We start from the raw sequence: 23,902 nt of genomic DNA, 5'->3' as shown, positions 1-23,902 counted from the left end.
AAACACAAAAGAAAAAAAGTACTGAACCGATGCAATAAAAAACGTGTCGAGTCTCGATGCTGATGTGACGTGATGCAGGAGCTTGGTTGACGTCATGCATGATGACAGATATATTGACACTTTTCATTGTCGTTTTGAGAGTGGAACTCGCTGACGAAAACAAAATTCACGTTTCTGCAAGTGGCTTCTTGAGCATTTCTTCTCTCTATAATTAATTTTTGTAGTAGTTCTATGAACCCACGTCACCCTCCCCCTCCATTTTGTGATTGACATTCAATACGTAACTCAGAGGAATCTAAGACTAGTAAGAGTATCTTTCGCGCTGACAGAAATATGGGCAAGTAAGTGTTCAAACTAATTACTTTCCACGTGTGTTACATGTATGTACCAATCCCAACTATCCCAGAACAGTCTAGAAAAATTAGCACCTACAAGTACTAAGTAGGCAGGTAATTAAATTTCTTCCGTCACGTTTAAAGATCATCGAAGATGCACCCTGCATCCATGATAACAAAAAATTATTAATAATACTGACCGTCTGTAGAGGTTGACCCGAATGAAGCTTGTCTGCCTAGATTTGAACATGTCTGCAATGTGTTCAAATAGGTTTGATCTGTGACTTGCATAATTAAGGTATAATTATTTTATATAAATCCATGTAAAACCAAAGTCCATTCAGTGATTGCTGTACTAGTGTTGACAGCAATCCCAAGGGACCATGCTGAAACCCTTTCTTGTTTATGTCCTCCAATTCATTGGTAATTCCCGCTGCCGGTATGGTAAAATGCCATTGATTGTGTGGTTGTACATTGTACTGCTCTTGTTCTGATTCACCTTGATAATTCCTATCCCTGCTGTAAAACCAGCTAGGAAGCGACACAGCTGGGGGAAGGGGTGATCACACTTTCGACAGTACGGTATATCATTCGCATCTGCCACCCCTTCATTACAGTCATGATACCTGTAATTATATCCGACAACACGACAAGACAAGCAAGAGGCTCCAGGGTGGTGGGTTTTCAGGATTTTGGCATCTGAAGATCACGGTTGACAAAACGTGCTACTGAGCAAGTGCAAATGTCACGTAGTCACTTTCAGCAAGGTTCCAACCCAGACTCGCACATTCTCTAACTGTTAGCTCATATCACAGTGTTGCACCGTATTTCCGTATCGAATTTGCTCATCTGATGCCAGTACTTGTTCCAACTATGTACATGAGCCTTTCTAGGGTGCTGGTCCACAGCTGCGTGACGAGATAATCTGCCACTCGATCAAGGGATTTGTTAAGGCTGGCAGTCCTAGATTCAGGTTTCGATTTATGGCTGAAACTTGGGCCAACTCAACTTCCATGCTTTGTGTATTGTGCTGATGTGCTTGTGTACTAGACATAAGAAACGTCGCCATTCAGAGACTGAGTCTGGTGACGAATCTGAAGATAGTAGTGCAAGTGAATCCATGTCAGGTATGTATAGCAGTGTATTGTCCATGTCAGGTATGTATAGCAGTGTATTGTCCATGTCAGGTATGTATAGCAGTGTATTGTCCATGTCAGGTATGTATAGCAGTGTATTGTCCATGTCAGGTATATCACACAGTGTATTGTACTTGAGCAGCAGGGGAGGAAGGGATGCACCAACTTATTGGCGGTCACCCCCCCCCCCCCCCCCCCCCCCCATCGGTATGACAGGAACAGCGCGGGGGGAAAAGAGGGAATCCCAGAGCAGGCCCCTGTGTCCCGGTGTTTGAGGGCCTAACTAACTTGGACATACACAGGCGACGTATCTGCCTGCTTCCTGTTTTTCTTCTTCTAATGTTTAATGAAGACACATGCTGACCTGTGTTGACTGGCTTTTCAAAGAAAGCCAAGGCTCTCAGTCTGTAGTTCCCCTGGTACTTGCTAACTGTTTGTTGACAAATGTCTTCATCTTGTCCGCTGTTCGGCTTCCCTATAACCTTGGAACCCTTATAGCTCACACCTTCGTCTCCACACATTTCAAACACTCTCACACAGACCGACCAGCATTAGCTTTTCTTATACTTCTACTACCGGCACGCACACATTTTAGTCCATTTTAGTCCACACCGAACCAAAGGTGATAGCTTGCCTTCTTATACTTTTTCCTTTCTAATGTTTGGGCCCCCACTACATGTATACCTGAACACCAGTTACCTTCTAGGATATTAACTGGTAAAAGATTGCCCAGAGTGTGAAACTCAGAGGTGTAACTATAACTTCCCTCTCTCCCTACATGTACTGTGTACTGACTGCTGTATGCATGGGCACAGGGAGTACATATCTGGAGCAGTAACTGTTATGCTGCTTTGTTTGTCAGGCTCATCAGTATCTGTGTATTTGATTTTTCAGATTCAGAGTCTAGCAGTGAGGAGGAGAAAAAGCGCAGTCACAAGAAGAAGCACAAGAAGGAGAAGAAGAAAAAGAAAAGAAAGAAGTCCAAAAAGAGTAGAAGGCGTTCAGTAGATGGTATGTGTGATTGGTTATTTCAACTTATTTGTGCTACGTGTCCCACCCCATGTTGTATCGGTATGTGCCTATCGTCTTGTACTGTAGGAATTTTTAAACAGTACCGTCCACAGATGATTTTTTTAAACTAAGATATTTCCTGCAGATCAGCTCGAGTTGTGCTGTAGTAGTGTTGTAGTCCGGCGGCCCGGGGTTAAGCCCTGGGGCTGCGGAATGACATGATTAACCAAAAACTACTACATAACAAGGCCGGGCTGTGGTGGCTGTAACTATAATTACATTATCAGATGTTCCGACACCACGTATACTCGCATTACATTACTTCGAAGTACAAGTACTTTATGTCATTCAATGGTGTTCATGTTGCTAATTCTCCTTTGTGTCCATGTTTCTTTTGCCATCCTCTATTATCCTTCTGGTGCGAAGGTGCTGCCATGTGTGGTTGGTGTGCATGTATGTGTGGGCTGTCGTCATCGTCGTCGTCGTGCATGTTGCTGTCGTCTGCTCTTGTTCACGCGCTGTTTGGCCATGCGGTGCTGGCGACAATGGCGTCGCTGCTTGTGCTGGTGCATGCTTGTTTTGAGTCTTTGCCACCTTGGCTTGTCAATGCTCACTCCATCCTGATCCGACTGCCTGCCTCTGGCTGCCTGCCTTCGACTGCCTGCCCCCAACTGCCTGCCTCCGACTGCCTGTCCTCGTGGAGTAACTTTGTACGTATGCAGAGCGGCTCACATCCAAGGACTACTTTCTGAAAAACCGCGAGCTGCGCTTGTGGCTCCAGGAAGAGGTAAGAGTTTAGGACCACCAGGAGACCCATCTCACCTCTGTTGATCGGGAAAAAACAACATTGCTGCCAGGGATGATTTTCACTGTCTTTTAATGCTACAAATGTCATGTTATTCCTTCAGTTCTCACTGGTGTTGATAGATATTATTATTGCTCAAGTTGACATGCCATGCCATGTTTGTGTTTCTGTTTCGCCACAGAAAACTGTCTTTTTCGAGGACTTGACAAGTGAAAAAGCTAGATCCTACTTCAACGATTTTGTGAAACTCTGGAATAAGGGAAAGCTGGATGAGGTATGTGTATGGCCATAGTATGTATACAAGTATGTTGTTGATGCTCTGTAGCTGGTTTTAAATCGTGTGTACAAGTCTAATGGCTGTGTTTAAGCCATTGGCCAAGTGATATTGTAATGCCATACGAGAATGTGGGATATTAAAGGGGAAGTTAAGGCAAAAATTAAAATTTCACCAGTTGTAGTCTTCGGGGTGCTGAGTCGAATGGTCTTGGTCCGAGAAAGCTGAGACGCTCCCTTCCTACTTGAATCCCAATCGAACTCGCGCACTTCCACCGAAACTGGGTGACTGCGCCCTACTAGATGGGGATTTGTATGCAAAATGTCACTAAAAGCGCCATTTCGTTCTTATAAAAGCACGGATGGCCGCGATTGGCCCATATGTTGTACTCTTTTGGACGCTGAGTCGACTGGTTTTGGTCCGAAAAGGCTGCGATGCAGCATTCCTCCTTTATTCCCAATCGAACATGGTTGAACAAGCGGTCACGTGCTCCTGGGTGCCCAAATCACCTGGTCACCACGCCAGCAGGCGACAACTTTCACACCAAGGTTCAACTCGAGTGACAGGACTGCACCCAAAAAAGGTCAAACAGGCTAGTAAGTTGTACCCTGCAGGCACGGTGACCAGGTGACTGGTGTACGCAGGAGCACGTGACCGCTTGTTCAACCATGTTCGATTGGGAATAAAGGAGGAACACTGAATCGCAGCCTTTTCGGACCAAAACCAGTCGACTCAGCGTTCAAAAGACTACAACATATGGGCCAATCGCGGTCATCCGTGCTTTTATAAGAACGAAATGGCGCTTTTAGTGACATTTTGCATACAAATCCCCATTTAGTAGGGCGCAGTCACCCAGTTTCGGTGGAAGTGCGCGAGTTCGATTGGGATTCAAGTAGGAAGGGAGCGTCTCAGCTTCCTTGGACCAAGACCATTCGACTCAGCACCCCGAAGACTACAACTGGTGAAATTTTAATTTTTGCCTTAACTTCCCCTTTAATGGACCACTTGTCTTTTTATGTCTATTCCTGTATACCTTTGGTGTGCTGCAGAAATACTACAAAGGTCAGACGTCTGGTGTGCGGAGTCAACAGGATCGTACACGGCACTCATGGAATGTATGTAATTTTAGCGTGTAGATAAAACTAAAAACACAAAGAATAACAACATCAGATGGTGTTTGGCTGTTGACTGTTGACATGCTAGCAGACAGCACCACCGCATTTACTGGAGCCGTGTTTTGTTGTTTCTCCGTTAGTTGCTGTGGTACGCTGTCTGTTTGTCCATACAAGAGGCTTCATACTCTCCTAAACAACATGTCAATCAGTTGTACATGTATGTAGACTGTGTTTGTTCTTTGTGTTGCATCACTTCTATCTATCCACAGCCCTATCCTCTTGTTCCGGCGGGATAGCCCCACTAGGAACCAACTCTCCCTTCCTCTAGCCCACTCTTCTGCATTGCTACACCCCCCCCCCCCCCCACCCTTTCAATGGCTATTTGCAGTGGCTTTTGCTGCACCAGGAGACAAAGGGCCTTTCTACTTTAACAGCATTCAGGAACGCCTTGCTTTACCGGTAGACCACAATTTTAGTCCTTGCTTCTTTCTTCTTTTCCTTTTCTTTTTGACTTCTTAGTTCTTACTCTTTTCCTTGTCAGCCGTGGTTGGCTATAAACCCTGCAATCGCCATGCAAAGTGGTCATTGGCTACCCCAGCCATGTATTGCTTGGAATAAAATAAAATAACTACAGCGTCTGGTCATCTTCATCTTGTTGATATCTGCTTCAGATCTCTGGCATTAACAAGAGGACGCTGGGTTCGGTTGTTAGTGAGGTAACATCTCTAACCGATGACCAGTCTGGCTTTGGACCCCCTGTGCCTGCTACTGGCTCAACCGCTGTCTCTGCTTCCAAACCATCTGCTGCTGGTCCTTCAAAGCCCGCAAGTGTGCGCACTGCACCCGTCAAGGCATTGGTTGGACCAATGCTGCCACCGGTGAGTTCTGCCGGTGCAGAATCAAGGATATCTATGCATTCACCGGTTTATGGCCTGCATAAGATTAGGAGCAGCGTTCTGGTCCTGCGAATCACTGCTCTGCCGCAGTTGAAATTCCTGAGTATTCAATTGAGTGTGGAATGGAGGCGAGGAGGCAGTGCCTCTCGATTCCAACTACCCGTATATCCAAACCCACATGCTTGTGGGTGCACTGCTTTGATTCTCCATCTCCAGCTCAGACGATGCTGATGTTGAGGCTTGTTTTGTTGATTCTTGTCTAGGGCTGCAACGAATATTCTATTTCACAAAAGAACGAATACTCACCCATAACGAACGAATAACGAATAGGCTCTCAAAATGCTGAATTATTTTTAGGGGTGAAACGCATATTTTAAATCATAACAAATCGATTTTTTCTAAACGATTAAATAGAGTTTGGCTAGTCCCCGGTTGTTCTAGACCAAGTAGACAATGGAGTCATGTTCACTACTCTTGTGAGTCATAGTTCCCATTGTGAACATGTACATATCACTCCATCCATTTTAGAATTACTACGATAGATCGACATTAGAGCAGAGTGTGCGCATTTGTCACAACGAACGAATATTCCAAAGGGGAAAATATTCCTTCCATCGGGTTCCAAACGAATATCAGTCGAATATTCGAATATTCCTTGCAACCCTATTCTTGTCACCATCGGCCATTTCTTACATTGCAAAGCACCTGGTGAAGGCTAACGTCTGCTTGAAACAGAGTACAACATTCTCTGGTTGTTTTTTTCTCAAGTGAGACAAAAATGAAGACATCAAGGAGAACATTGACAAAAAAACCACTAGGTTTGAAATGGGGGTGGAACCAGCCCAGATCAAACACCTTTGCAGCTGGAACCTTCAGATTGTAATCCCATTATTAGGAGATGGAGCCAAGTGATAAAACACCACTACCGGTCTGTACCCGTGTGATTAGTGCGCCGGAGGTACTAGACAGGCTTTAACACAAGAGACTACGGTAAGTTTGCACCCTACATATTTCTGTTGGCAATGACATCTGTTTGAAGTGCTTCTAGTATTTCCTCTTCCATCTTCATGCTTTATGCGCTCAGGGTTTCCAGCCACAACGTGAAGATGCGGAAGAGGAGAGAGCTGAGAAGCATCGGAGTGTTGCTGAGGAAAGGCGGCGAAGGGCAGAGTTTCACAGAGAGGTAGGTTGAAGCCGAGAGAAGTAATACACAGACACCATTTGTGTATGTCAATAGAAATGCTTTCCCTACTTTCCCAGGACATAGACATTCAAATTAGTGGTAGCGACATTAGGGAGGTTTCGCTTTACGTGTTACGTATGAAAATAACGTAGGAACTGCATGTAATTTTCATACGAAAAAATCAGCACTGTTGAGTTTCGCTCTACGTGATTTCTCCACGACTGCTAAGCATGCCTTGTTGCTTTGGAGACGCGCTGGCTGCATGCGCCCACCGCATGCACCACGAACCGAAACCGCATTTTCCATTTGTTTTCCATGCGGTGTGTACCTTGTGTTTCGTGCGGCTTGAACGTTGCCATGGATAAATCCGGAAAATGCGAAAAATATTTCAAAACGTCCTGCTGAGGACCTAACGTAGGAAAGCGCTTTCCTACGGAAATCCGTGGAGAGATTTACGTATGAAAGTTGCCCTCGCTCCCAAGTGCGTACGACATGCGGATTTTTATACGTAATTACGCAGAGTGAAACCTCCCTAATGTTGATACAGTAGGTATCGGTTATAGCGTGGGTGTTTGAAAAACGACTTTCTATTCTTAATTCAGATATTTCTTACACACGATACATCAAGTGTGACATATCATGTGCATGTACGCAGAGGCAGGAAGATGATCGTACATGCAATGTATTATGTAGTGTTACTGTGCATGCGACTGGCCATAGTCACATAGGCTTACCATGTGGCTATGCAACATGACTCATGAGTTACATGACCGCAACAGTTGAACCTGCAGCACTACGGCCAACGCGAGTCAGATCGGAACTGCATTGGACACATGTTATTACTAAAGGCGATATACTTTGTACTAATCTGGTATGTTTTGCTACACAAAGTCCATTCTTAGGACCGATATATTCTACTGTACGATAAAATTGCTTGTAAGAATAAAAGTGCACTTGAAATCCATGTTATGATTATGAAAACATGAGAGTTCATTCTTGTAGGCAGTATATTCTTTTACACGACCACGCTATAACCGATACGCACTGTACTTACGTGTCAAGTCGCGTTGGCAGGAAAACTCAAAATTCAAAGAAAGGAATACCGGTATTCATGAAGTTGTGAGCTCATTTACTTCAGCGCATGCCGTGCAACTGATATTTTAAATTGTCATATATTACACTCGTAGATCAGTTACAAGTCTAACCTTGCATAACCCAACACCAAGACTACGTAAGAGTGTGCCGTGTGCTGTGTGTACCATGTGCTGTTTAATCTTACTGAAGGCTATTGAAACTATGCTACCCAAGGCAAGTGGTCATGAGGCCAAGGTCGAGAAACGGAAGGCGGCCGCTGAGAGGCGCCGTGCACGAGGCGATAGCCCCGGTGAGTAGCATAGAGCACCCCCTGCCATTGTGACATGATTCTGTGTTGGTGTAGCGTACAGTACCCTGGCCATTGTGACATGATTCTGTGTTGGTGTAGCATAGTGTACCCTGGCCATTGTGGCATGATTCTGTGTTGGTGTAGCGTACAGCGCCCTAGTCTTTGTGACATTATTCTGTGTTGGTGGCGTACATCAGGCATACGCACATAACTTTGTTAGTCAGCTTGAGTGCAGTCAGCCAGATATCACTGATTTGATCTTGCAGTCTTGTTTATCATACTACTGATGGACCTATGTCTTTGGGAAAGGGGAACAAATCCTCACCCGTAGTAGTGAGAAGGCTTGCACGTGTACGGGCTTGACAGAGGACCTGAGGCCTGCTCACTTCCCATTCTGCAGCTGCACTACATTCCGAAGCTTGACATGTAGCGATAAATCGATGAATGCATTGGCTCATTGCCCCTTCTCTCTTTCCCCCTGTGCTGTCTGCTGTGTATTTACAGATGTGGATTATGCTCGAGTACAGAGAGGGGGGTAAGGAAGTGAACTTACTTGTACCACATGTGCTTGATTAAAATAGTAGGGAGGTTTCGCTCTACGTAATTACGTATGAAAATAGAGAGGTTCCCCACTACGTAAAGTTGAGCAACTTTACGTTAGTGGGCGGAAAAAACCCGTGAATTCGCGACTTTGCACTCCACTTACGGAAAGTTGTCTACGTAGAGTGCGTAGATAGAGCTCTGATAACATAGGTGCTTCGTAGGTGGATTGGGGTACGAATTTATGACTCTTCCCAGGCCTATCCGGTCGTACACTGTCGCGTTCGGAGTTGCCAGCTACGTGATTTGAAAACTCCGTATGGCGGAACACAGATCCGCATGCAGTTTATGTAAGACTGTCCGTAGATCGACTACGGTTTTTAGTAACGTAATTACATTATGCGGAACCTCTATTTCTCCACGACTGCTATTATTATTAAAGCATGCTTTGTTGCGTTGGAGACGCGTTGGCTGCATACACCCACCGCATGCACCACGAACTTAACTTAAACCACGTACTCCATTTAGTTTTCCATGTGCTGTGGACCTTGTGTTTCGCGCGGCTTGAACGTTGCCATGGATAAATCCGGAAAATGCGAAACACATTTCATAACGTCCTACTGAGGACCCAACGTAGGAAAGCGCTTTTCTACGGAAATCTGTAGAGAAATTTATGTATGAAAGTTGCCCTCGCTCCCCGGCGCATGCGACATACGGATTGTTTTGATTTTTTTCTCCCAGGGGTGCTGTGGGAACTGTTAGCCTATTCAGAAATTGTTGGTGATCCATGGACAACTGAGCGCTGGAGGCTTTTTTTGGATATTCCTACTGGCCTATGCAACACGAAGTCTTGTAAAGCACTACTAGAGTGTAATTGTTCAACCGTGTTCCACTGATGGTAGCCTCTGACTGTGGGGTTTGGTGCTTGCGGGTGTTTGCCTTGCTTCTAACTTGTGCCGTTGCGTTTCCTTTGTGTGGTGGTTTGATTGTGTAGAGGTAACATTGAGAAAGTGATAGCTGCAAGGAAGCATGCCAGGGAGACCAGGTTGTAAGTTGGTTGCCATGAGCAAGACTGTAGTCCAGCGACACCCGGATGTAACGTACCCTGCCGGGGAACAGAAAAGTACTTTGAAAAGTATTTTGTATGCAGGGTTTGCCTCGCGAACCTTGAAACCAGCTCAAAGTCATTTCGAGCATGACTGTAATGCTGAACTGTGCCATGAAATTTGTATTTAAAGTACAGTCCGCAGTCCGCAGATTAAGTATTTAAAGTACACAATAATCAGGTGTGTATCGTGATCCAAGTCTGTACTGAGTGATGTCACTATACTGTGCTAGGTACTAAGTGTATTCTATCTCACTCTTTCCTGGCCACAATAATTATTCATTGTACAATGTAGGTCCAATATGGCCTTTTGTTGATGCCCTAGTCTACTGTTGTGGTGATCCATGCTCACCAGTGACTGCACATTTCCAGATGTGCTCATGTTAGCTACCTATGTCCTGTTTCTACAGGGAGCAGAAGCAGCATCTAGCAGCTGAGAAGCTGAGGGAGTATGAAGAAAAGGAGAGAGATCGGATGGCTGTAAGTGTTTTCATGCAAACTACAGGTGTTTAATGTTGGCCCGCCATGTGACCCGCCATGTGACCCGCCATGTGTGCTTTTGTCACCGATGTGGGTATGTCCACACAGTGTGTCGTATTTCTTCCCTGCATTGTTCCCGTCCCTTTTACAATCTGTCCCAAGCTGTCGTGATCGAGATACGTGTCCCTTTATCTCGTCTCTGAGCTCTTAAACACACTTCTCATCAGCCTTACACGTTTGCAGTTTTAATACCTTATTCCACGGTCAACACTGCGCCTGCATCGAAATGGGTAATAGCTATTCTCACTCCAGCAATAGCATAGCTGACAAAGAGACACTACGGTGTGTTAGAGTGCTGGAAAGCAATGTACCACAAACACAATACTTGTGACCGGTCACCACAGAAGTACACATGTAGCCTTCTTTCATGTTAGTGATGGAAGTTGAGGCGGGAATGTCCTTAGCCATTGCCCAAAGCAAAGCGTTGGGTCGGGAATGTCGCTAGCTGTAGTCCAAAGCGAAGAGTTGGGTCGGGAATGTCGCTAACCGTAGTCCAGAGTGAAGAGTTGCGTCTGGAATGTTGCTAGCTATAGTCCAAAGCGAAGAGTTAGGACAGAAACTGAGGCTGGTTGTTCCCCAGAGATCTTCTCTTCTGCACCCAAGTACTGAGCTTGATAATTTTTGGTCGACGGTACCGATAGTGATGACGTTGTCTGCATGGCACGTTATATGAGGATGGCTGCTGGCTTCTTCTTTCACTCTTTTCCATAGGAAATCCTTCAGATGGCAAAGTCTAACCAGAGTCGTGGTGCCCTTTGGCAGCCAAAAGGAACATAGCCTGCAGAACTTCTCCTGGTCACCAGCAGCTGCTGAGAGGTGGCAAGATCTCAACATGCACTTCTCTAGCGATCGGTCTTTTATTGACTTGCCAACTTCTAAGAAGAGTAAGCATACCTTTTACAAGCGTGCCGGTTTCTTGTGTCGCTCTACATGTTCAAGCCTGTGATGTATATATATACACGATGGATTCATATTGCATCATTCTTAGCACCACAGTCAGACACTACGAAATCAAGGTGCCGCTACGATAGCCAACAAACGCTGCCTAAAGTTGTATTGAAGGCATCGTATTTACACATCTACGTTTTCTGAAACCAAGCCACATGAATAAAAATGTACATACTCATAACATGTATTTTGCCAGTTAGTTTCTGACTTTTAAATAGTATGGTACCAGTTTGTACCAGCATACATTGCAATAATTTTCATCATGAAATAGCTCCGAATCAACAGACACTGAGAGAAACACTGGTATAATAGTATGGTGTGTATGTGTATGAGGACTGCTACGTGGTGCACGAAGGAGTGATATACTAATATGCATATGTACTTTGTATTTAGAAGTGATAACGTTGTATTTCCGCTCAGCAATCTGTCAAGTATTGTTACTTACACAATCTGGTGGTGTATATATTTTTAATAACATGGCGGGGAAACGAGGAGGGGTGGTGAAAGAAAACGGTTTGTTCCCTATAACATTTAGCTTGGAATGTTTCCAGCTCAGGTATCAATCAGCCTGAGATCGTAATCTGGCATTGGTTTTCACCCGTAGAGTACAGTCTGGAGAGAAATAGCCCTGTCTCGAGGTGTTGCTTGCATCCGCACGTTCGAGTCATTGGCACGCTGCCACTGACAGCAACGGCTGCCAAGTCGCCATTCTCAACATCATGGTTTGATCAGCACACCAGCGTTGCACCGTTTCACCATCGACTACTTCACTTCGCACCTGGGATTGGCACAGTTTGCGGGCCGAACGGATTGATGAAAGTTGTGCCTTCTGTATTGTCATACTGCACAGCTGTACTCTGCGGAGATTAGCAACAGTGGAAACACACAACGATGAAGAAAGAGTTCCATACAGGAGCAGTTGTGCATGATTGAGATTTAGTATTTAAGCAGCACTATACGTGCGGATGAGAATGATGTCCAAAAATTGAAGGAAACCTTTTGTTGTGTTTGTTCTCAATATCGCTCTTACTGCTTCAAATCCGTTGATCCCCGAGCTGCAGAGGGTGCTCAATATGTCATAGTACAGAGCATAGACCATAGCAGACTTAGCAGAGGACGTTCACTCAGTTGTCTAATGATTGCCTTACAACATGAAACTCGTAGTTACAAGTTACAACAAACCTGACCGTCCTCTGTTGAGTCTGCTATAGCCTTTACATCGTACGTATCTTTTTACATCGTACGTATCTTCTATAGCCTTTACATCGTACATATCTTAGTGACCCTACTGTTTAGTTTCTTCTCTGCCTGTATCCACCTGACGAGACGGTGATGAAAACATAATAAAGTGGAAATTTTGGAAATGTTGCTCGTGAGGAGAGCCTGAAGGTAGTTCTGTTCTTCAGTCGAAAAGGAAAGTTATGTCAACTTGCTTGCCATGTGCACCTGAATTCAAGTGCGAGGAAATTCAATGTGACGGAACTTTCCCATTCTTTATTTTTAGAGGTGAGAGATGATACGAGGTGATACAGGTGTAGCTTACATGACGCTGTGTACCGGAGAGTAGCAACTTCTTACGACGATCCGCTCGCCAGTTCTGCAGGAGCATCAGCAGATAGGCGTAGAACACACAGATAACTTACATTGTGAAGCAGTTGTATGCCTGTGCCTCTCCAAACCGGATACACGGTATAGTGGAATCTGTTCACTTCTTCGCCATACCTCTAGAGGAAGTGATCCTTCTCTTTTCTACTGAACTCGCCCAAGTAGCTGCTTTAACATGTACAAGTACCTGATCTGAAGAAAACGACTAGTAAAAAGTAATTATGCTACTCAAATAGATGACAACAGCCCAGGAGGAGTACAACCGACACATGCATGGCACCGCACAACTTTCCACATCCTGGCCTGTGTAAAGCTCATTCCACAAACAAACACAGTGCAAAACAATAGCCAGCACCGTCTTACTCATAGTCCACACAGATGTCAACTGTATTACAGTCAAGTGGGTCAATTTAGCGATCTGTTTATACGATACTTGGAATACACCCAAACAGTGCTGCCATCAATCACTCCTACGTTTTGGCACTGTCTTCAGCTTGTGCTACCGCTACGAGGTTCTGAACCTATTTTGGGACGGCTAAAACTCATCTGCATTGCACTTGTACACTTCATACAGTATCAATTCATGGCCAACCTACCACAAACGCGATGATACTCAGGATCAGGACGAGCACAACCAGACCGATCACAGCCACAACAATGGCTACCACCTGTCGCCGCTTGTGAGTTGTGGGGTTTCCTTTTCCGATGGAAAGAATTCCGACAGATCTCAGGCGGTAGAAGCTATTTGTCTTCTTGTCCTCGTGTGTTAGCCATAGCTGGCCATCGCGGGTCTATTTGATACACACAATGTTGACAACGCAGCAGAACAATGCACTGTTGCAGGGGTGTGATTGACCAATTCAGTGGACACGTGTAAGTTGTATTATCATCGCTCCGTACTTTCTTCCCAAGCACGGCTCCCTGTTAGAAGGGTGCAGAACACAAGCAGATGGCAGATACGGGACTTGAAGCACACCAGCACAATATTTCCGGGCCCGGTAGTTGGTCATGTAGCAGATATATTATCTACAGCACATGTAGCACGGAGTATGTCACCTAATCTGAGGTATTGTGGCTGTCAGCACTACATCTAGGAAGATCTCTTGCAGTGCATGGGGCAAGAAGGTGAGAAAGTGGACATACCCGCTGTCCTATGAGGTTGATTTTCTCGTCCACAATGGCGGTGCTTGTCCCGTTGTACTCCATCAGTATCATTGACACTAGCAGATGATCTGCTGTGGCAGCAGCCTGCAAGGACATAGAAAGGGGACACGAGATTGATTGAACACGTAGGTCAATTCTGATATGTACTTTCTGTTGAAGAGATACGAGTACATACTTGTACTGAGAGTAGTAGTTAGTATGGTGAGTTGAGAATTGAGAACTGTTTGACCAGGACAGTGTTTGTACTGTTTTAAAACTGACTTGTAAAGCAGCACACTCTGGTATGGTACATCGTGTGGTCCTGCTTGATATTCTGGCTTTAGGAGTGTTAGTTTCGTTGTCAGCAGATGTTCAGCCCCATGTCTATGTGCTATTAAAGCTGGTCGATGAGTCCACAAAGGATTTTTTAAACTGCATCATGGCAGATTTCAGGCCATTCTTTCCTGGCTTATAGGCGATTCACACGACAGGCAAATCCACGTTTGTTAGGGGCCCGCAGGAAGTGAAACGTGAGTCCGCAGTTCACACGGCCTCGGGTGGCGGCCAGAGCTCCCACGAGTATTCAGTGAGTATACGGCGTTACTGTGGTGATCCTCACTGGCTCATAACTGTAAAAGTGCCTGCAGATGAGTGCATCCGCGGGCAAAATGCTCAAGGATACTTTTGATTCCCGCGGACAAATTTTGGTCGCATGCAGGAATATCTCCATGGTGATTTCCCTGTAAACGTGGATTTGCCTGTCGTGTGAATAGCCTATTATACCTGGGAGAATACAGACGAATACTTGGCTGTCCATCAGCGTAGGTCAGTGTCAGTGTAACAGCCATCTCCTCTTACCCTGACTTTAGTGACTTGTAATTGTCCAGGGAATAAGCCAAGCTGACTCTGTAGTTGCTGCCTCAGTGACCTACATGATGAGAGAAAGGTAGAGCACATCAATTTCAATGTTCAACGGCAACTTTTCTTTGTGTGAGTTTCTACTTGTGTGTTCAAGGCGTGCAGCTGCATAGTGCTTGTTTTGTAAGTTTCTTGTTAGTGCGTGGCCATGATGGTACTCACTACATCATGATAATATAGGGTGCCTTGAGAGTGGAACATCCACAGCATGTGCCTATCACACTGCAGTCGCAATCGAATTCTTACATGTGGCCATGGTGTTCTTATACCTGTATTAGAATTATTATTATTATTATGATCGCTACAGGCTTGCAGAAATCCCTGACACTTACTCTTTGATATCAGGTGCCTCACTCAACAGCTGCGCCACATCAACATCACCGTCTGGATTGGTTCCATGGATCTCAAGCTCCATCTTAACATGACGACCAATTAGACTAGATAGCAGGCAAGGAACAAACAGAAAATGGACGGATCGCTCGACTCTATGATAGAGTGCCTGTCAAGCCAAGTGATTGTTTAGTAAGGGAAGCACTACGAAAATCAGTGTTCCATTTTCTTTGGTACGTTAGACAATTGCTATCTTTGCTAGAACTATTAGGCAGCTTGCCTGACGAAATCATACGACATGCTTAGAGTCACTGCCACCAGAAATTCCCACACCGGTCAGATGTTCCTGACGAGAATGGACCAGTAAGTTTGTTTGAGTGTACAGAGCAGGCAATGCTGTGCAGTTCTGAGTGTCATGCCACACTTACTCGTCGGTACGGTTTGGTGATGCAATGTCCTGTCCGGCTGTTGTTGTTGCGGTTGCCAGTTCACCGGTGGCGTTAGTCGTGATGGCCGGGTAGGAGGTGACTGCATTCATACAGACATGTACATAGCATACCAGTAAACGAACCGCTCAAGAAGCTAAGGAGAAATTTTAAAGCCTCTGCTCTGCACATAAAAATTGCACAGTCGTGATGTGCTACAATGCAATCCAACTCGGTCTTTGTTTTATGCTACATCGCTATGCTACATCTACATGACTGTATGTCTTGTTGAAAAGGAGCCTGTTGAAGAGAACAGCGTAGGACAAGGGCACATTCTAAACATAAAATGAAATAATTATGAAACCATATTTTTTAAACAAGGGAGTGGTAACAGACACAGCTATAGCTTCTATTTGCAATTTTACCTTGATTCTGCATGGTGCTCGCGTCTTCACGGCACTCACAGGTAGCGCAGTTGTCACTGCCAGCCTTGTAACCAAACTTGCATGGCACACTGCAGTCGGGCTCGTAGCAAGGCGATGTGCAGGACCTTCCACAGCCGCTGCGACAGCACTTGCTTTGACCAGGGCAATAAGTATCGTATACACATCTCTCCACCACCATGTCCGTGGTGCACAAGCCTATTGTCGCCTGGAACTCCGGACATGTTCCATTGCGAGCTGTAGTCACATAAAACAAACTTACTTCATTTTGAAACTCGGATGGAGAGTTACTCTTAACTCGTATCCATATGTCCTTTTTCTTTCTACATTTTAAATATAATACCTACGTTCTAAGTATTTAGAAACTTGGACCACCAGGCGCAAGGCTTCTTTGGATTGGTGGCTGAGACACAGCAAGGGATGCTGTCAGTAGGCGCAGTAACAATATGTCAGGCAGGATACATTGGATAACATTGCACTCCGTCAAATGTGCACCCCTATAGAAGTGCAAACTTTCGTTACAACCCAAATTTCAACCACTCGTTAGGAACGTTTTACAGTTGGTAGTACCAGCCCGGGTTTCTCGGCACTTGTGCCAGCGGTTGTGAGACTTATCCACTCACCTCCACCGTTAGGCGCTGCATCTGCCACTGGGTTTACCGGGTGTTAGCGGCCGTCGTGAGTTCCCTTCGGGATCGGACACCATAATTTGCTTCTCTTTTTTTTAGTGCCAGAAGAAGGTGTTAGGAACATTTACTTTTTAAAACTGTTGTGTCCGAAGAAAGACTAAGAGAGCTGACAAGTACTATCCCTGCTTCGAGATGAATGTACGGTCTTCGAGATGAATGTACGGTATTCGAGATAAATGTACGGTCTTTGAGATGAATGTACGCTCTTCGAGATGAATGTACGGTCTTTGAGATGAATGTACGGTTTTGAGATGAATGTACGGTATTCGAGATGAATGTACGGTATTCGAGATGAATGTACGGTATTCGAGATGAATGTACGGTATTCGAGATGAATGTACGGTCTTCGAGATGAATGTACGGTATTCGAGATGAATGTACGGTCTTTGAGATGAATGTATGGTACACTTCAGCATACATTTTGCATCGCTACACTTGCAGCTCTCTATCTGAGAAGTAGTGCCATTTGTACTTACGCTTGTGGTAAGATGCATGGCTAGAATCCACTGGTGGAGCAGGTGTAGCTGTAAAGTTGATACAACACATCCATACGTGCAAGTTAGATACTGAAGCAACACCGTATCAGAGATGCATGCACTGCAATGAAGGTACAACCAGCAAACACATCGCTGCTGAGACCCACTTGGATGTGAAGTGCTTTAAACAAATTCTTTTACAAGTATTCCACGATGGCGAGATGCCAATACATGCTTCAGGTAGTTGAAGAACTATCAGCAGTATGCTGCATAATCTAGGCAGTGCAAGTCAACCTGTATCTGTACTATGCATTCTTGCACACACTCAGAAGAATACTTTTCTCGCTTTAGGCCACATAAGAAAGTGTGTGTGTGTGTGTGTGTGTGTTTTGTATCTTCTGACCAACATTGTTTCCGGTGTCTCTGAAAACAATGTCGGTCGTACCCTGCAGCCCAGGCTGTATGCACCACCTGTAGGACAATTACTGCACTAGCTGCAGTGCATCGCAGTGTGACATGAGTCACCGGTGTCCACTGTCGCAGGCCCGACGGAACCGGTCCGGTTGGTCAGGCCATGACCGGACCAAGTTTTGGCCACCAACATGTGTTAGCCCACATGCATGCACCTGCCACCGCACACCCAGGTGTGTGTGCACACACCCGCTAGGCCCTGTGGCCAAGCATAATAATATTATGTAGACACGCAGGTATTCCACATTGCAATATGCTTGCAAAACTTGCTCGCACCAGCACAGCAAGCATAGAACCTAGTTGTGGGGGTTTGCCATTATCTTTTTTTTCACATTTGTCACTCTTTGAAATATCACCAATGATAGCAAATTGCCGTGTTAGCAAGAGCCATTGGCATTGGGCACAGCAAGCCAATGCATGGCTCATAATTCTTATCACCTCATAACGCGCACAGCACGGCAATTTGTAACAAGCACAATTGGCAAATATGTCACCCGGCAACAGCAAACGGGTACATCGTTACAAACATGGTGCCCCGGCAAACTCAACGGGAACGCACCAACACAAACACGGCCCCGGCAACAGCAAACGGGTACGCCGTTACAAACATGGTGCCCCGGCAACAGCAAACGGGAACGCACCAGTACAAACACGGCCCCGGCAACATCAAACGGGTACGCCGTTACAAACATGGTGCCCGGCAACAGCAAACGGGAACGCACCAGTACAAACACGGCCCCGGCAACAGCAAACGGGTACGCCGTGACAAACATGGTGTCCCGGCAACAGCAAACGGGAACGCACCAATACAAGCTGGCCTGGCAACTTCAAACAGGCACAACTGACAAACTACGGTACCCAGCAACAGCAAATGGGTACACTGTTACAACATCAGTCCATCACATCAAGATGCCGCTGCCACAACATTGCAGCAGCAACACAGCAGCCATGTATACGTGGCCCTCCCGGCACAGGAAGTGATTGCAAAATGGGGGGGGGGGGGGGGGGAGGGAGGGAGAGAAATTACCAGCCTGACAAGGAAAGCACTTCTTGTCCAAAGGAAAAGACAACCAAACTGCATTCGACTAGCTACTGCAGCGCACATAAAGGCAACAGTAGCAGCAGTGCAAAAAAATGCAAATTACAGACCATGCTTGGCACAGAATAATAATTAATGATATGCATCAGGAGACCATCACTACGCATGTGCCCGCGTGGGCTAACTTGGGTTTGATACTCAAAGCCGGCATTTTACTGCTGAGGAGGTCATGTGTATACCCGCCATATCATAAACAAAGTATGAAAGACTAGGGTATGGCTGGACCAATCAAAAACTGCTTCCGCCGGTCCTGTCCAGTCGGTACATGTTCTGCAGTCCGCACCACGTTCTCATCAATGTATGGCTTAGGTGTGCACAGTAGAGTAAGTCCTCTCTTCACACCGTGCTCAATGGTGCAGGTTTGTGTACGTGTTGAGTGGGATGGGTTGGGTTGGGCACCTTTAAACAATCATCATGCTATTCATAAGTTTGAGGGAGTTGCAATTACAGGATGTTTCACTAGAATGCAAGTTTGAGGGAGTTGCAATTACAGGATGTTTCACCAGAATGCAAGCAGACAAAGAGACCGTCATATCCTATGAGGAAAATGAAAGTCGCTGACCGACCAACCCATTTTTTCGGGAGCAGGAGGATATGAAGCAATCTTTTTTATGCTGTGAGTCAGACATTGAGGAAATTGTATTTTGGATAGTTCTATTAAATCACCGAATACTATTAAATTGTTTGAATAGTATTTCACACCGGATGTACTGGCGCTTTACCTTTGCAGGAGCATGTCGTGCAGTTGAATCTATCCAGCGCAAATCCAGACAGACAAGTCTGCTCACACGTATCCTGCGGCAAACAGCCCACTACACACTCCCCACCGCATCCTTTGCGGCAGCATATCCTGCCTTCACCACAGGTAGCATCTGAGGAGCAAGATTCATTTGTTATGGGACAAAATCCGACCTCGGCATTCCCAAATGTTGGACATACCAGTCCTGTGAGGGAGAGGAAGAGAGGGAGAGAGAGACAAAGAGAGAGAGAGAGAGAGAGAGAGAGAGAGAGAGAGAGAGAGAGAGAGAGAGAGAGAGAGAGAGAGAGAGAGAGAGAGAGAGAGAGAGAGAGAGAGAGAGAGAGAGAGAGAGAGAGAGAGAGAGAGAGAGAGAGAGAGAGACAGAGAGACAGAGAGACAGAGAGACAGAGAGACAGAGAGACAGAGAGACAGAGAGACAGAGAGACAGAGAGACAGAGAGACAGAGAGACAGAGAGACAGAGAGAGAGAGAGAGAGAGAGAGAGAGAGAGAGAGAGAGAGAGAGAGAGAGAGAGAGAGAGAGAGAGAGAGAGAGATTGAGAGAGAGAGAGAGTGAGAGAGTGAGAGAGTGAGAGAGTGAGAGAGACAGACACAGAGACAGAGAGAGAGAGAGAGAGAGAGAGAGAGAGAGAGAGAGAGAGAGAGAGAGAGAGAGAGAGAGAGAGAGAGAGAGAGAGAGAGAGAGAGAGAGAGAGAGAGAGAGAGAGAGAGAGAGAGAGAGAGAGAGAGAGAGAGAGACAGACAGACAGACAAAGAGAGAGAGAGAGAAAGATAGAGGGGGCACCTGTCAGACATGATAATTTACACCACATATTTGTTACGGTGCACAGTTTGCACCTCCGAAAGAGCTGGTTGGTGGCAAGAGTGTAGATATCCTGGTTTGACAACTTTTGTATTTGTTCACTTCACATTGCATGCATCTCAAACATACAAACATTGTCTTTTGTCCATTTCCCTGCATACCCAACATCAGCCTTGGTATTCCGTTGCACTGCGCTACACAGTCGCCGTGTACCCAGCTTATACATGTGGTGTCCAATCTATGTCATCTCCCATCACACACACACCGCAGATATCAGTGAGCACTAGTAAGCAGTGGTAAGACCACAAGAACTACTTCTTGAAGTAGCTGCACTGCAACCATTTGCCTTATGGCACGGAAGTGGAGTTTGGCGAGTGGAATAGCTTGTGTGGTTTGTTGATAGTTGTCAAAATAATACAAGTAGCAATTCCATGACTAGTTGTAAGGGCAACTTCACTGTATCCAATGTTTAGTACTGGCAAAAAAGGTTGTCCGGATGTGGCCACTGAATTTGTACATACAGGTACTTCTAAACTTTTGAAGAAGACAAGAGGACCAAAGAGCTACAAGTCACGCTATAATCAACTAACACCACCGGTTACTTTACAATCAGCTCATGCGATAGCATTGCACGACACTGGCCAACGGTACTGACGGTCTACGCCTAACAGCGTAACTGGTAGCTCTTTGGTCCTCTTTTCTTCTTAGAAATTATTCCTTGGCTCCCCACCCGAGTGCTTCTGCACCGATTTTTACAATAGCATGTTGTGTTTACTTACCCGAAGCCAATGTGGGTTTATTCCCAATCATCACCATGTTACTATCCGTAGTTGAATTGCCAGGTTTCTCAGTTGGTTCAAAAGCAGTTGTTGTGGTGTTTACTTTGCTCTCTGTAGCTGTTGCTGACTCTGTTGGGGCCGAGGCTTCAGGGTCCCCCGCGAGTATTGGCCCCATATCTGTCTGTGCTTGATCGACAGTCACTTGTCCTGTTTCTGTTTGAATATCTAGTGGATCTATAGTAGCAGCAGTCTGAGCATCTATGCAGTCCAGAAATCAGAAAACAATGAATACTATAGCAATTCAAGAAGTCCAAAGAGTACATGCTATAATTGTTATCACCTCTACAGCATAAGTATATCAATTTGAAAGGCGGCACTAAACGAAACACCGTCCAGTTCACCCCAGCCTAGGGTTTGTGTGCGTGTGTGTGTGTGCATGTGTGTGTGTGTGCGCGCGCGTGCGCGCGGTGCTTGCATTAAATATTCCGGCACTGCTGTGCCCGGCGAGGACGATTCCGTATTCCATTGACCGCTATTGTACAACATCTTGTCTACATCATCACAGTTCATCTTGCTGTAACAGTAAGGTGACCACACCAGCTACTTGCAGTATGCAGTAAAGCGATCCTCATCGGCCTAGCTTGCATTACACTATGAGTATGAAGATGACGATGTCAGCAGGTGTGCTGAGAGTCTTGAGGCATACCACACATATCCTAGATGCAATTTCAGCATATTCTCTATGGTCACTTTTGTGGCTATCTCAGCATATGATCTACAGGCTGCCAGTATGGCCGGCTGACTGAGTAGTTCACAAACATAGGTCAATGTAGTCCGCTGCTGATGTGCATCAAGCAACTTATACTTGTAACCGTGAGCAAATGGATATAATTAGTCTTGAATCGAGGACAACTAGCCCTATAAGTGTAAGTATTGCTTCACAAAATGAAGCTAAGTGGATCAATATAGTGGGGCACTGAGAAAGTGACGAGTTCTTTACCATGTTTGCCCCACCGACCGAACTGAAATACTGTACTCACTATCTGTGCCAGCAGCGGAAACCGTCGTCGCTGTGCTAGTGCTTGCAGTCGTCACAGCAGAAGCAGTCGGTGACAACGTTCCCACCAACAAAACAACGCATAGCCACATTCCTGTCGAAACCTCCCGCAGATTGTTTCTAGCCAACATTATGATATCATTCGACTTCCTGTTTCTAGACACGTCTTGTGCCTCCCTCGAACACGCCAAATGCCCCGAAAGATACAAATAATTCGGAGCCACTTCCACAGGTTTGCGGCCTCAAAGGTGGACTGTGTTACAAACGATGAAAGACGGCTTCAGTGCGTGGTTGAAATCCTTAGTGCCTCTAAAGTGCAAGGGATGACTGTGCCTCTCTCGTCATAGCAAGTGCAAGTATCGCTTTAGCACCCATATCACCTGCCACGACTCGTACAGATCTACCATGTAACACCAAACACTGCGATCTCACCATCTACATCAACATAATCATTGTGTGATGCATCGATGGTCAGCGTACATCTACATCGCAATACACCAGCATTGCCGTCGGGAGGTCTCCCTGTCCAGTTCCACTTGGCTGAACGTCGTAGGTGACCAAGCGCGTGTGCCTCGTTACCCCGTGCGGTAACTAAAATGCAGCTCACACTGTCGCCACGCTCGCTTTACTCGCCGCTCTAGGTACATAAATAACCCCTCCATGATCCACAGAGAAATCTCGGCTTAGCTTGGCTAAGTCACAGCAACTTTGTGGCCCATGAGAATGATATTATGGGAATAGGCAAAATGGAAACAGCGATGGTCCGCTCCTGTTACGTGCCGTTTGGTACAATGTATGTACTTGTGCTTTGTAGCCGAGGAACACTCTCTTTCACTCAACATCTCAAGTTTCAGTTTCTGTCCCCTCCCAATTGGCCAAGGCTATCTTCATCCTGCACAAGCAGTGTGCGTCTTTCCCACTGCGAATGTAGGGAAGATGCCATGAAACACAGAGGAGTGTAGACCAGGTAGACTGTAGGTTCAGCCGGCAGTCAAGTCTGCGTATCCCCGCCCCATAACTAATCGTTACTTTGCATAAATAAATATTATTAGTTAGCTTCGTTGGAAGCGAGAGGGCTGTGTGGTGTGTTCATGTATTAGTTAGTTTCTGACTTTTCTGGTTCAGGTGCACTTGCATTGAGCTTGCTTTACTGGCTTACGAAGTAGTTACGTCGCAGTGTGTGATCATCATGATTATGCGACACTATAATTATTAGTCATGTATGTCTACATAATCATTGGACAGAGTCAGGGGCCTACAACTGTAACCATGGTAACTAATTACTTGTTGCAGCCGGCGGCTTACAACTGAACACCTTTACAGCGGACACCTACCCAAGACGGCAAGAGGTACACAAAACGTCAAAAGGAAGCAAGATAGTGCTGTTTCGTTGTTACTCAGCAGGGCCGGAGGAAGGAGTTTGGGAGTGGTCCGGCGAACTTTTGAGGGGGGTCCGGGGGACGTCCCCCGGGAGAAATATTTAAAATTTACGTGAAATAGAGCGAATTTGGGCATCTCTAAGGCTCCAGAAAATTATAGTGAAAGAACACAAACACAACTTTTTTTTATCCATATCAGCCATACAGTGCCGGTCACGGAGTCCTGAGCTACTTCGAAGCACATCACACGTCGGCA

General features: G+C 45.7%; 2 protein-coding genes across 2 annotated transcripts; one reads left to right on the top strand and one right to left on the bottom strand.

The window, feature by feature from the left end:
- The first annotated feature begins 179 nt into the window (after positions 1 to 179).
- LOC135806076 (caldesmon-like) lies at positions 180 to 11,584 on the top strand. Its single transcript, XM_065320223.1, has 13 exons — positions 180 to 341; positions 1,386 to 1,462; positions 2,366 to 2,482; positions 3,205 to 3,269; positions 3,469 to 3,561; positions 4,611 to 4,676; positions 5,348 to 5,554; positions 6,657 to 6,755; positions 8,040 to 8,139; positions 8,644 to 8,674; positions 9,674 to 9,727; positions 10,195 to 10,264; positions 11,036 to 11,584. Exons 1-13 carry the CDS (start codon positions 334 to 336, stop codon positions 11,099 to 11,101), a joined length of 1,053 nt encoding a protein of 350 aa, XP_065176295.1. The 5' UTR covers positions 180 to 333; the 3' UTR covers positions 11,102 to 11,584.
- Positions 11,429 to 22,696, bottom strand: LOC135806075 (uncharacterized). Its single transcript, XM_065320222.1, has 12 exons — positions 22,251 to 22,696; positions 21,211 to 21,468; positions 19,594 to 19,815; positions 17,302 to 17,349; positions 16,119 to 16,373; positions 15,697 to 15,796; positions 15,271 to 15,375; positions 14,879 to 14,948; positions 14,021 to 14,125; positions 13,474 to 13,668; positions 12,816 to 12,869; positions 11,429 to 12,129 (listed from the first exon to the last, which is right to left on the bottom strand). Exons 1-12 carry the CDS (start codon positions 22,396 to 22,398, stop codon positions 12,040 to 12,042), a joined length of 1,650 nt encoding a protein of 549 aa, XP_065176294.1. The 5' UTR covers positions 22,399 to 22,696; the 3' UTR covers positions 11,429 to 12,039.
- Between the last annotated feature and the right edge of the window lie 1,206 nt (positions 22,697 to 23,902).

Source organism: Sycon ciliatum, chromosome 1 (assembly GCF_964019385.1).
Source record: "Sycon ciliatum chromosome 1, ocSycCili1.1, whole genome shotgun sequence".
NCBI classification, from domain to species: Eukaryota; Metazoa; Porifera; class Calcarea; order Leucosolenida; family Sycettidae; genus Sycon; species Sycon ciliatum.
This window is presented reverse-complemented; position numbering and strand designations above follow the sequence as displayed.